The sequence below is a fragment of the Dama dama genome, chromosome 22 (assembly GCF_033118175.1).
Source record: "Dama dama isolate Ldn47 chromosome 22, ASM3311817v1, whole genome shotgun sequence".
NCBI lineage: Eukaryota > Metazoa > Chordata > Mammalia > Artiodactyla > Cervidae > Dama > Dama dama.
Window position 1 is genome coordinate 7448577 of NC_083702.1, and position 14259 is coordinate 7462835.

Below are 14259 nucleotides of genomic sequence, written 5' to 3' on the forward strand. Positions count from 1 at the left end.
AGAAAGTTCTGACCTGCTCACTTTCCTTGCCTGGAAATTGTACCTCTCTCCACTTTCACTTGAGGTAAAGCAGTAGATAAACTGATCCCAGAGCACCTGGATCACAGCAGCACCAAACATGCGGCCTCTCTCTGCCTCTCCTGCCCCAAAGATGGCCTAACTGATGTCTTCAACTGAGGCGACCTGCTGGTGTAACCAGAACAAGTCCACCCCCTCTCTCCCTAAGGAGGCCACCCATCCTGGCTGAGGAACCAGCTGGAGGGAGCCCAGGTAAGTGCAAAGTGAAATGTTTTTGGAGAGCCCACACAGGCATCTGAGTGTATCACTTTATTTCCTAATTCTGTTTCAATGACGGAGTAAATGGCCCCAGATGAACGGCTGCAGTTGTCATCCATTTCCCCCAAACCACTGTGCCCTGACTTTGTCTTCTTCAGGTCTCAGTTCTCTCTGCTTCTAGGCATCCGGCCGGAGGGTCAGTCTCTGATGTGGGACAGGGATACAGACACCCCTCCCAGGCAGCTGGCAACAACCATGAGAGGAGAACAGCAAGGAGGTAGGGCCAACCATGGGAGAACCACGCTTCTGGGGCAAAAATAGTCAGACAAGAGCAGAGGTGCTCCTGAGAATAATGGGATGGACTCTAAATTTGGGACCTGAATACCTGAGCTCAGTAGTCACTATATATCAAGGAGGGAACCGTTCCATGGAAAGGGGAAGGAGGAGAGTCTGTGAGGAGGCACTCCCACCCCAGCACACGCACCTCCAGACCAAGTGTCTCTGGAGCACCACCACAGCAACCCCTCAGAGGGCGGGTGACCACTGCCACAGCCCCTGGCTTGCTCGGGGACCTGCCAGTCACCCAGCACCATCCCCCATGTTACACTCAGGGCAGCATCTGTGCCAGCTGGGCTTGGGCAACTTTCTCCAAAGCTCCTGGGGAAGGGGTCACTCCCTCTGAGTTTGGTGATAGGACTTTGGAGATGGTCAAATCTGGGGTCAAATCCTGATGCTATCAGTGTGGATCCGGGCACGTCATTTAACCTCTCTGATCTAAGTTACTACTGCATTAACACTCCTAGCTATTGTAAGGATTCGATACAGTGCATGTAACATGACTGGTCCTTGGTAGGAACTTAACAAACAGAACAAGTCATTGTCACTGCTCCCACTGTTAATTATTCTCACTGACCCCTGCTTGCCTTAAGAGGACAGGGCTGTAGACAGGGTACTTCTCTACTCTGAAGCATGATGCTGTGGCCTTCCATAGCCTGGGTGACCATGCCCAGGCCAAAGCTCCAAGATGCAAGAAAGGATACAGCATGTCCTGTAGGGGTGGCTGGGCCAGGGAGGCCCTGAGGGAAAGACTCTCCAAGGAGGCCTGAAGGGTCTGGGCCATGCTGTGGTCAGTCAGGAGGCCCATGCTCTGGACCTGGAGAAAAAAGAGGATAAGAAAGACAGGCTTTCTCAGTGCCCACTCCACACAGGCCCTCTCTGCCCTCCACCCCCTGCACTCCTGACCTCCCATTGGCTGTTGTGGTTAGAGCTACCCCCTCCCACCCCGCCCCAAGAGAAGATGGTATAGAGGGTTTGGCCTCCAAGTGGCTAAATGGCATCCCCTCCCCACTCACCTGCAGGAAGAAGCCATGCAGAGCCTGGAGTGTGAAGGCAGGAAGGGTAGAGAGGTCGGTCGAAGCTGCGCCTTGCAGAACATGACCCACCTCCTGAGAGAGGATGCTGCTGCTCCGGAACCGCACAAACTGGGCCAGGGAGAGAAGCCAAGAATGCAGTGATTCGGCATCTCCTCCATTCACAAACACTTCCTGTGTCCCTGCCATGCCCAGCACTGGGCTGGGGACATAGATTTGAAGCCCACAGAACTCTGCCTTCAAGGAGCTCAGCACTGGTATGCACAGGTGGGGTTGTGTCTTGGGACAGTGAAGTAATGAGGACTGCTAGACGTTGAGAGCTGGCCCTGCTGACCCCTCAGTCTTCAACTCCCTGCCCCTCAGCCTTGCCTCTCACATTAGACTACGTGTGGTCAACCAACCCGCCACCATGTCCTTGTATACCTGCTGTTCTCACCTCAGTACCCGTAATACTTTTCCTTCTCTTTCTCGATTAATCCCTCAAGTCTCGGCTAAAATGTTACCTTCACTACTGAATGGTTCTTTAATTTTATTAAATTAACTCTCCCTCCCTCTGTTAAAGCCTTTGAGTGTATGGATCACAACAAGCTGTGGAAAATTCTTAAAGAGATGGAAATACCAGATCACCTTAACCTGCCCCCTGAGAAATCTATATGCAGGTCAAGAAGCAACAGTTAGAACCAGACATGGAACAACAGACTGGTTCTAAATTGAGAAAGGAGTACATCAAGGCTGTATATTGTCACTCTGCGTATTTAGCTTATATGCAGAGTACATCATGAGAAAAGCTGGGCTGGATAAAGCACAAGCTGGAATCAAAGACTGCCAGGAGAAATATCAATAACCTCAGATATGCAGATGACACCAACCTTATGGCAGAAAGCGAAGAGGAACTAAAGAGCCTCTTAATGAAAGTGAAAGAGGAGAGTGAAAAAGCTGGTTTAAAACCCAACATTCAAAAAACTAAGATCATGGCATCCTGTCCCATCACTTCATGGCAAGTAGATGGGTAAACAAGGGAAACAGTGACAGACTTTATTTGCTTGGGCTCCAAAGATCACTGCAGATGGTAACTGCAGCCATGAAATTAAAAGACACTTGCTCCTTGGAAGAAAAGCTATGACCAACCTAGATAGCATATTAAAAAGCATAGACATTACTTTGCCAACAAAGGTCTGTCTAGTCAAAGCTCTGGTTTTTCCAGTAGTCATATATGGATGTGAGAGTTGGACCATAAAGGTTGAGTGCCGAAGAATGATGATTTTGAACTGCGGTGTTGGAGAAGACTCTTGAGAGTCCCTTGGACTGCAAGGAGATCCAACCAGTTCATCCTAAAGGAAATCAGTCCTGAATATTCATTGGAAGGACTGATACTGAAGCTGAAGCTCCAGTACTTTGGCCACCTGATGCAAAGAACTGACTCATTGGAAAAGACCCTGATGCTGGGAAAGATTGAAGGCGGGAGGAGAAGGGGACAACAGAGGACGAGATGGTTGGATGGCATCACTGACTCAATGGACATGAATTTGAGCAAGCTCTGGGAGATGGTGAAAAACAGGGAAGACTGGCATACTGCTGTCCATGGGGTAGCAAAGAGTCGGACATGACTGAGTGACTGAGCACCAACAGGTATTAACTGTCCCTCCCAGCTCTGGCAGAAACAATTACTCTTTTATCGGGACTTCTCTGTTGGCTCACTGATAAGAATCTGCCTGCCAATGCAGGGAACACAGGTTCAATCACTGATCTGAGAAGATTCCACATGCCACGGAGCAACTATGCCTGTGTGCCACAACTACTGAGCCACCACTCTAGAGCCCCCATGGCGCAACTATTGAAGCCTGTGTGCCTAGAGCCTGTGCTGTGCCCTGCAACGAGAGAAGTCACCGCCATGAGAAGATCATGCACTTAAAGGAAGAGTAGCCCTGCTCGCTGCAACTAGAGTAAGCCCACGTGCAGCAATGAAGACCCAGCACAACAGCAACAAAAAATTTACTTTTCTCTGGGTTCCCACACCAACCATTGACTTATTCATTGATCTGTTTCACTATCATTCACGGGCTCACTGCCTTGTTGTTTATTCAGTGGATACCTACTGTGTTCTAGGCACTTAGCATTATTTTCTACTCTTCCATTAATAACATCATATTTTAAGTCTTAGTTTCATTGTCTATCTCCTTCTCTAGACTGAGGGACCCTTAAGAAAGAACAGTTGGCTCATTGACATCTTTGGTAGCTAGCACAGGACCTGACATGTGGTGGGCAGGCCCTGGTCAATGTTTCATTAGTGAGTGAATAAGAAAGAATGCCCAGGTCTTCTGGGCTGAGAAGATGTGGGCATTTAGAGGAATTCTCTAAGCAGGCTTCTTGTAGGGTGAAGGCCCACCCAGCCCCTCTACCTTCTTGGAGGATGACATTCTTCAGACCACAAGACATCCATTCTACACTTACCAGGGTCATAAGTCTCAAGATTTCAGGTTTGAGGAAGGAATTCTCTCCAGCTTCCAAGAGAGTAAACATCAAAAACCGATTCCAGGGCTGGCAGGCCACATGGAGGGCTATGGGAAACACCAGTCACCATGTTGTTAATGCTGCTTTTCTGAAGGCTGTGGAACACTGATAAAGAAAACTTTCTCCTATTGGCTCAAAAAACGGGTTGCTCCACTCGAGGCAGGGCATTGTTCAATGCTGACTCCAGGGGTTTCTTTTTTTCCTGGGCTTCTATCTACCCACACTGCCTGGCACAGGGAGACCATATATATATTATATCCCATTATATGTGGGAGGAGCTCTGCCATGCAAGAGCTATGTGGGGCAAGTTGCTTGACATCCCTGAACTTCAGTGTCCTCATCTGTATGACGGACATAGCAGTGCCCTTGCAGTATTGTTAAAAGAATTAAACAAGATGAATGTGAATCAGGGAGCTCCCTGGTGGCCTAGCGTTAGGATTCTGGGCTTTCACTGCCATGACTCAGGTTCAGTCCCTGGTAGGGGAATTGACATCCCGCAAACAAAAAAAAAAAAAAAGAAGAGTATGAATCACAGAACAGGGGATGGGAGTTTGGGGTGGGAGGGTGTCATGGCAGATGCTGGCTCCCTCCAACCACCCCCATGGGAACATCAGAGAAGAGGGAGGGTTTGTACCAAAGTCTGGGCTCCGAGCATGCAGGTAGTCAAGCAAGGCCTCCAGGCAGCCAACACAGGCGTGGGACAACAGAGGGTCCTTCTGCAAAAAAAACAACAAAACCCACAGACGTACACATCAGATTTCACAATAATGGATTTTGCTGCCAACTAAGAAAAAAACATTTGGTTTTCAAAACAATTGGATTTCAGGATTTCAGATTGGGGATTGTGACTCTGTAGAAAATCAAGACGTTTGTTGGTTTCATCTCTCACTCACACACAAATCACAGTGTGTATATTGATGATTTACCAACATTTGACAGACTGTTCTGTTCCAGAAAAGAGTGGGCCCTGGGGCCCTTTAAGCGATTCACAAATTACAGATGCTGTAAGAGCCCCGCAGTTTATCTAAGTCAGCATGGGTAGGTTTTTTCTTAAAGCAGAACCTTTTACCAAACAAAATTTTATGCTCTAATAAGCACATGAAAAGAGCTTATTATCATTAGTCATTAAGGAAATGCAAATTAAAATCACCTTGAGATAACACCACATACTCACCAATAGCTAACTGTGACTGACAATAAATACTAAGTATTGGCAAGAATGTGAAGCAGATAGAACTCTCGTGCACTCCTGATGGGAAGGCGAAATGGTGCAGCCGCTTTGGAAAATAGTTTGATGGTTTCTTATAGACATACGCTTACCATATGTTGTAGGCAGAATTTTAAGATGGTCCCATGACCTTTGCTCCCAGATGTTACTCCTGTGATTAGGTTACATTATATGGCAAAAGGGAGCTTGTTTGGGTTGGTCCAATCTGATCACACCAATTCTCTAAAAGTAGAGTTTTCTTTGGCTAGTGGCAGAAGAAGAACCAGAGAGACCGGAAGTATGAGAAGGACTCAACATGCACTGGCTAGTTACAGGATAGAGGGGCCATGTAAGACAGAATAGGGGCAACCTTAAAGAGATGAAAGAGCTCCCCCCACACCAAACTAAGAAAGAAGTGTTTCTTTCCTTGATCTCCCAGATAAGCACCCAGCCTGAGCAATAACTTGATTTCAGCCTTGTGAAGAACCTGGTTAAGCCCACCCAGACTTCCGACATAAAGAATTATCAGATAACAAGTGGGTGCTGTGTTAAGCTATTACATTTGTGGTGTGTAGATACACAGCAACAGAAAACTAATATGTCATTTGACCCAGCAACCCCACTCCTAGGTATTTTACCCAAGAGAAGTAAAAATGGATATTCACACAAAGACTTGTACTTCAGTCTTTATTCAAAATAACCAAAAGTCTGGAAGTCCCAAATAGCTATCAGTGTTGTGTTAGTCGCCTGGTCATGTCCAACTCTTTGTGGCCCTGTGGACTGTAGCCTGCTAGGCTTCTCCATCCATGGAATTTTCCAGGCACAAATACTGAAGTAGGTTGCCACTTCCTTCTCCAGGGGGTCTTCCCAACCCAGAGACTGAACCTAGGTCTCCCACACTGCAGCCAGACTCTTCACCATGTGAGCCTCCAGGGAAGCAGCAGGTAAACAGATAAACAAGTTGTGGTATAGCCACATAACAGGCCACTACTCACCAATATATAGAAATAAAGTACTGATACACACAACAGTATGAATGAGTCTCAAAAGCATTAAGCTAAGTTGAAGAAGACAGACACACAAGGCAACATAATGTATGATTTCATTTACATGGAATTCTAGAAATGGTACAACTGTAGTGCCAGAAAGCAGATCAGTGTTTGCCAAGGGTCAGGGATGGGGAGGGGACTGACTACAAAGCAATACATGGGAGCTTTTTGTGGTGCTGGAAACCTATACCGTGATTGTGGTGGTGTTCACAAAACTGAATATATTTGTCAAAACTCATCTAATTACACTTAAATCAGTGAATTTTACTACATGTAAGTTATATCTCAGTAAGACTGATTTTTTTTTTTTAATGTAACAAACTAACCAAAAAAATCCTATGTTCTCCTCATGCTATCCTTCGGAACACAGCAACCTGGAGGTTAAGTTATGAGGCAGATCTGGGTTTGAATCCTTGCTTGACTACTTACCATCTGCAGGATCCTGGCCAAGGTTACTTAATTTTGCTAAGTGGGGATAAAAAGATTACTTGGGTTGCTAAGAGGGTTTGATGAGATATGGGTACAGAGTATCTAATGAGTGCTTGGCATTGAGTTAGCACAAGAAAGTGGTGAATATCTTAATGAAATGCAGAACAGGGGAAACATTCTTCCTAACAACCCCCAAGTATAAGCCTTGTGTCCTTTCTCCTTCTCCAATCAAAAATTAACTCAACCAGTTAAGAGTTGGGAACTTCCAACTTTTTCCCAGGTACTCAAGATTGGCCACTTTTTGCTTGTCCAGGATCCATTCCTCCTTCTTCTGAGAACAATTTTATCTTGCAGATACACTCCTCTCTTATGTTCAGTCCATGTGAGTTATGGAGAGTTAACCATATGCCCCATCCTCCAGGAGAGGCACAAGTCAGGCCAATCAGAACACCCCATGTTTCAAGCAGAGTGACTAGCACATTACCAAGCCAGGCTCATGAGATTCAATTCTGGGGGCTACTGAGATAGAGAAACTTTCTTTCTGCCAGGATATAAGCCAAGAGCTGCTCTATGTTATCCTACCATCCCATGAGAAGAAAGCTGAGAGAAATGCAGAGCCAGGAGATAAGAGAGATAGAGCTCTGATGACACTGTCTGAGCCTCTGGGATCTCAGATGTGCCTAAAGCCAGTTTTGGCCCCTGGACTACTCAGTTATGAGACAATTTGAGTTTTGTTTCTGTCACTGTAACTTTAAAGCCAGTCAATCTACTCTCTAGGCCTTGGTGGGAATACCAGGGTCTTGACAGGCAGCTACCCCTTCCTGCCGTCATCCTGGGAGAACCAGGCTCCACTGCCAGGGTCACACTTGGCAAGGGCCTTACCTGCACCAGAAGGTTCTGCAGTCCGATGACCAAGGACAGCACTTGTGATGTTCCCAGTGGAGATAGGACAGTGTCCTCAGAGGCTGGCAGTGACTGGGCCCCTGAGGGCAGTAGGGCAACCAGGGCAGAGGAGAAGTTTTGTTGCAGGGCTGTCCGCAGGAAGCGTAATATGGCAGCTGAAAGTAGAAAACTCCTTACACCCAGTTCCTGTCTCATTCCCCACCTCCCTGTGCCCAGCTCTGTTACAGGGGGAAGACCACGGAGATATAGTGGGATGACCACAGTCTGGTCTGGGTGGGGTGGTCCCATCTCAGGATCTAGGGGAAAGGTTTTTCTTCTCCTTGCTGGAGGCCCTTGGCCCCACACCTGACAGCAGTGCAGCCTTTTTCTTCGGGACGCTGAGGGCCTTCAGTACTTGGTCCAGGTCCACGGACAATGTCTGATGAACCTGGCAGAGCATGGGGTAAAGGCATAACCCCCACTTTCTGGGAGCCTGGGGAGAAAATAACCTGCCACAATATTTCGTGTACCTTCATACACATACCCAGAAGGACAGAGAAAGCCACATAGGGTCTTGTGAACCTCACCTGGATTCAGGAGCTTGAGGAGGAAAATCAAGCCCAGACCTGGAGAACCCTGCTTCTCCCAAATTTCCCCCATCCTCAGAGAGCCTCTGCACCAGGGAGGAACTGATCCTGGCCTTATCTGTAAGTCCATCTCTACCTCAGCCCACCATCTACCTAACTCAGACCTGGAGTCAGATGGCCCAGATTCAAAATTCCGGCTCTGCCACTGGCCAGCTTAGTGGCTGTGGACAAGCCGCTGCCCTGCACCTCTCCCAGCCTGTCTTACCTCCGTCACCCGTGAAACGTGAGCAGTACCACCTGCTCTCACTCCCGCCAGAGCCACTGTGAAGAACAGCTGGGGATCAGTGCTGTGAATGTGCTCCTTGACGTCAAAGCAGTGACCAAAGTGAGGGGTTAGTTTAGGCAACAGGTTCAAAGCTGTGAGTGTGCTCTGCTCTCCTTACCCAGAACATGAGCTGCCTTTGGGCAGCTTCTCCTCCACTTGGATCTATCACAGTTTCGCACAAAGCATTTCCTCAAAAATGCTTGTTGGCTGATGGAATTGGCAGGTTCTAAGCAGAACCAACTTGTATAAAGATATTGAGATGCTATACTAATCTGTTAGTAGAGGAAGCTGTGTGCAAGTTCTGTGCTATCTGCTCAATTTTTTGGTAAATCTAAAACTGTCCAAAAAATAACAGCTACTAAAAATCAACCAGAAACAAACAAAACAAGGTATGGAGATGTGAAAGAGCACAGTGAACTGGGAGAAGAGCAAGTATGTGCTCAGAAGAGGAGGGCAGAATGACAGGAAGTAAGGCTGCAGGGGGCCTAGTAGGTAGGGTCTCAGCAGCCACGAAGAGAACAGAAAGGTGCTGAAGGATAGTGGGCAGAGGGGAAGTGTGGACAGACTGTGCTGTGGGGATAGAGAGGCAGGGGAATGGAGAGGCTGGGGCCAGCAGATTGTGAACAGGCTGCCTTGGTGTTGAGGACGAATGATCAGGACTGAACAAGAGCAGAAGTGAGGACTTGGAGCAGAGGCAGTTAGGTGATTGGCTGGGTGTGAGCTGAGGGCCAGGGCAGAACTGATGACGTGGTGCAGGCTTCCATCCAGGCAGGTGGCTGCAGGGGCAGGGGTGGGCCCAACAGAGAAAAGCAGGAGAGGTTCCTGTCCCAAGTTGACCCCACTAGCAACTACCTGAGGATCTGCTACAGTGTAGATCTGCCAGTTTACTGAAAGTCTAGAAGCCAAAATTTTAAGACTCACTTCAATTCTATACCAGTGAGTGTTTGCCTCGCATTAGGTTGGCACAAAGCTGTGCACAGTGAGAGGATTCCCCAAGGGGTAGGCAATGGTTTACATCCACCAGGAGCAGCCAGTCTTAAGGGAAGCACTCAAAAGCGGAGCAGCCCACAGAGGAGCCCATGCAGGGCACTAGGATGTGAAGGTCATACAAGGGCGAGGGGCTGAGAGGAAAGGAGGTGCTGTGTGGATAAGTCCATGGCGCTTCCGTTCCCTGCATCACCTTCTCTAACAGTCACATGACAGCTCCCATGTGTATGGCACATCACAGCTTGCCACCCACCACTTCAAGATCACGACTGGATTCTGCCTTCCTGTTCAGCTGGACAGTCCACTCCCTACACCCTGGCATGTGATATCTCACGACTCTTCAAATACATAAATCATGTCTTAAACTTGTGCAGCTTCAGGGCTGTGCTCATCTCATTCTCTTTGCCTAGCATGCTCTCCCCCTCGCCTGGCACAGTCTTACTTACATTTCAAAGCTTTGCTTAAAGATTACAACACAAGTTCCCCAAGTGTGGGGTGTATACTGTATTCATTTTTTATTCCTCTGTTCCTAAAGTACCGCCTGGCATGTAGGTGATCCATGTGTGCTAAATGGATCAATGTAAATCAACCTGACAACAGCCTTGCATGTTACTCTCCTGTTTTGTAGGCAAGGAAACTGAAGCTCAAAGAGATAAATACTTCACTAAGGTTACATAGGTAATAAGCCACAGAGCTGAGACCAGAACTCGGATCTTCATCGCTCCTTTGAGTGACACCCATGCCCCAAAGCTACAGCGGTTAGAGACTAACCTGAAGACTGCCTTGGTGCTGCTGGGCAGAGAAGGAGGCAGTGAGCAGCCAGGCGGAGCAGAGGAGCCCGGTCCTGGGAGAGTCCTCTTCAGTCCAGGTCAGCGCCAGCATCTTCTCCAGAAGCTCTATCAGGGCCGTGCTGCTCAGAAGCACTGCAGCAGCTGCAGAGGGTTGGGCAGAGCAGGTGGTGCTCAATTAGTACCCAGAAGGTGCTTCACATACGTACTGTGAATAAACAAAAGGGTCACCTGGAGGCTCTAAAGGTCCCAGCTTCATTTTGGAACCAAAGGTTATTGGAACCAGAAAGGACCTTATGACCATCCGTTCCAGCCACACACACCCTTATTTATTTTTTTAAGATGGAAGAACTGAGGGCAGCAAGAGCCCCAGACACTGCCCAGCACCCTCCCTTCCTCTTCACTGTGCCAGCCTGGGCCCCAGCACCTCTTCTCTGACTGCCCAGCGTGGTCTGGTGAAGGCTGCAGTACAGGAAGTTGAAGGAGGGCTGCAGGATGTCCGAGTCAGCGGGGCTGCATGTCCCACACAGCTTGCTCACTGCAAGAGATCAGAGTCCTTGGGAGCCCCAGCACTCACATGTCTTAAAGCTAATGGCCCTCAACTGGCTAATTTCAGATGTCAGTCTTGGGGATCAAGAACAAACCAGGTGTTCCTGATGTTATTGCCAATGGAAAGAAGCAGTGACAAACCCAAAGACATGTTCACACTCTCCATCGGAATAAACATCAGGCAAGCAGCCCACAGCTGCATGTATGAACAGACTGCACAAGTTTAGGAGGTCAAAAGGCAGCCTCTGACAGCACTTGTGCCAACCAGACTCCAGGTTGCAGAGTCTGCAGAGGTTATGTAGGCCAACTTGCCACCATCAGCAGAAAGACGATTCAGTCTCTGAATTCTTTCAGCAATAGGCACTCACCACCTTCCCAGGGGAGGTCTGTAGCTATCGACGTTCAGTTCCCTAAACTTGCCACATTCTCTCTCTCATACCACCTCCATCTACCTTTCCTCTGATTCAGCAATCAAGATTCATCTCAAAGTTCACCTCCCTCATGAATTCTCTCTTAATCAATCTGTCAAGGCAAGTTTAAACGCCTCCTCATAATCCACCTGCCTCATCAGAGCAGTTACAACACTGTGGAGTAGACATCCACAGAGCACAACCCCTTCCTCCTGGGATTACTAGCCCTTGCTCCTCTGCCCCCACCATCCTAGATATAAACCTACCTAAGTCCTCACTCACTTTTTTGGCAGCCATATCACACTTGACTTTACATGGCTCATGATCAACCAGACAGCTAGGCCCCTCCCAACCACAGCCCCACCCTTGAACCACAGTCCTCTACTCGCAAATAAAACTATTCAAGGGTTATATGTAAATATATACTCATTTCATGTGTATGTTTCAGTCTGTTATGTCTCCCTGTTAGAGGCCCTTTTGACAGCTGTTTTTGTCACACACAAACCTCCCTCCTGGCTGAGTGTCACCTGATAAGACAGGCAGGCAATGACCAGCACCAGGCCAGGTTGGACAATGATCTTCTCATGAGGAGATCTGGGCTCCAGGCAGGGAAAAAACCATGCTCCCCTGTGGCCAAAGGACACGACACTCCACAGGGACTGGAGACACACCATTTTTCCTATTAATCTCAAACTTTCCTCAACAAATCTTCCTGAGGGTGCTGCCTATGAACTGGTGGCTGCATCAACGAGCAATAAAAGATCCTAATAAGGTTTGGGGTGTGGGGAGGGAGAAGGCCTAGAGATCTGTGAACTGGATCATCAGATCCTGAGTCAGCTGCAGGGTGAGGTGGAGAACAGAGCTTGTGCCAGGAAAAATGAAGGGTACATAGACAGTACCCACTGAAGGCCTACTCTGTGCCAAGCACCCTGTGGCATTCTACATTTAAAGTTACTCCTTACATCAACCCTAAATCAGTACACACTATTATCTTATGAGGAACCAAAGGCTCACAAAGGCTAGAGGTTGCCCAAGGTTGCATAACTAGTGACTAAGCTGAGAACAAAAATCAGGCCTTCTTGATTCTGGAGCTTGTCACAGTGACTTATTTTGGTTTTTGTTCTCCAAACATTCCCAGAGGACGAGCAGAAGATCTGTAAGGTCCTTTATCAAGAAGCCCATAGGAGATCAACCAGTCAGAGAACTGTGCATGAGATGATCATATACCCTGCAACTCTCATCCCTCACATTGCCTTTAAAAATGCTTTGTTGAAATCATTCAACTTCGGGGGGTCTCGGTTTGTGGGGGGCACGAGTCCCCATTCTTGCATGGCCCTGCAATAAACCCTTCTCTACTCAAAAAAAGAGAGAGAAGCCCACAGGAATAGACTGACCCACCAGCTTCTTCCAAAAGGTGAAAGGGTGGAAGAAAAGACCAAGGCCAGCACTATGAGGGTCGACCCACAGCCTGCCCAGCCCTGGGCCCTCAGGCACTGTCCCAAGCACCTTGGTGAAGCAGCTTCATGGCCATGCTGTCCAGTTCTTGCTCTGACTCATTCCTCAGCTGCACTAAGGAGAGGAGGCTCAACAGCAAAGGCAGGTTCCCGGAAGCTGTTAGGAACAAGAAGAGCTGGTCGGGGGACTGACAGACAGATCACCACTACCACCCGACCAGTGGTAAATAGTTCGTTGGGATTTACCCCTATTTCCTGTCTTCTTTATTTGGAAAAGGGGCAACTGACAGACCGAGTGCCAACTCTGGGTTGGGTAAGAGAATTCATTATTTCACTTAATCCTCTTTAAAATCATGGGAAGCAGGGACTGTCATTTCTATTTTACACTTAAGAAAACTGAGGCCCAGAGAGGCTAACTGACATCTCCCAGGTCCCACAGTCACTGGCAGGGCCAGGACTTGAACCCAAATCTGAATCCAAGGCTCACAGTCTTTCCACTATGGGTTTCCAAGAAATCTCATGATCCTTAAACACTATTATCAGTTAGTTGTGGCTTCTCCTTCCCTGAAAAGGAAGGATTCAGCTCCTCCAGATCCCCTTAACAGAACAGAAGATATTAAGAAGAGGTGGCAAGACTACACAGAAGAACTATACAAAAAAGATCTTTACGACCCAGATAATCACGACAGTGTAATCACTCATCTAGATCCAGACATCCTGGACTGTGAAGTCAAGTGGGCCTTAGGAAGCATCACTATGAACAAAGCTAGTGGAGGTGATGGAATTCCAGTTGAGCTATTTCAAATCCTAAAAGATGATGCTGTGAAAGTGCTGCACTCAATATGTCAGCAAATTTGGAAAACTCAGCAGTGGCCACAGGACTGGAAAAGGTCAGTTTTCATTCCAATCCCAAAGAAAGGCAATGCCAAAGAATGCTCAAACTACAGCACAATTGCACTCATCTCACACACTAATGAAGTAATGCTCAAAATTCTCCAAGCCAGGCTTCAGCAATACGTGAACTTCCAGGTGTTCAAGCTGGTTTTAGAAAAGGCAGAGGAACCAGAAATCAAATTGCCAACATCCGCTGGATCATCAAAAAAACAAGAGAGTTCCAGAAAAACATCTATTTCTGCTTTATTGACTATGCCAAAGCCTTTGACTGTGTGGATCACAATAAACTGTGGAAAATTCTTAAAGAGATGGGAATACGAGATCACCTGACCAGCCTCTTGAGAAACCTGTATGCAGGTCAGGAAGCAACAGTTAGAACTGGACATGGAACAAAAGACTGGTTCCAAATCGGAAAAGGAGTACGTCAAGGCTGTATATTGTCCCCCTGCTTATTTAACTTATATGCAGAGTATATCATGAGAAATGCTGGGCTGGAAGAAGCTCAAGCTGGAATCAAGATTGCCAGGAGAAATATCAATAA

At 47.6% G+C, this 14259-nt stretch overlaps 1 protein-coding gene across 1 annotated transcript in view; it reads right to left on the reverse strand.

Annotated features, from left to right (window-relative positions):
- Positions 1 to 312: 312 nt before the first annotated feature.
- The window catches only part of MEI1 (meiotic double-stranded break formation protein 1), a 55293-nt gene continuing 41346 nt past the window's right edge, over positions 313 to 14259 (reverse strand). Inside the window, exons 22-31 of the mRNA XM_061124432.1 lie at positions 12877 to 12981; positions 10839 to 10949; positions 10395 to 10555; positions 8091 to 8172; positions 7725 to 7900; positions 4792 to 4873; positions 4098 to 4204; positions 1629 to 1757; positions 1317 to 1429; positions 313 to 519 (exon numbers count right to left, since the gene is read on the reverse strand). Of these exons, the coding sequence (XP_060980415.1) occupies positions 474 to 519; positions 1317 to 1429; positions 1629 to 1757; positions 4098 to 4204; positions 4792 to 4873; positions 7725 to 7900; positions 8091 to 8172; positions 10395 to 10555; positions 10839 to 10949; positions 12877 to 12981 (1112 nt within the window). The 3' untranslated portion in view covers positions 313 to 473. The remainder of the gene's footprint in view (positions 520 to 1316; positions 1430 to 1628; positions 1758 to 4097; positions 4205 to 4791; positions 4874 to 7724; positions 7901 to 8090; positions 8173 to 10394; positions 10556 to 10838; positions 10950 to 12876; positions 12982 to 14259) is intronic.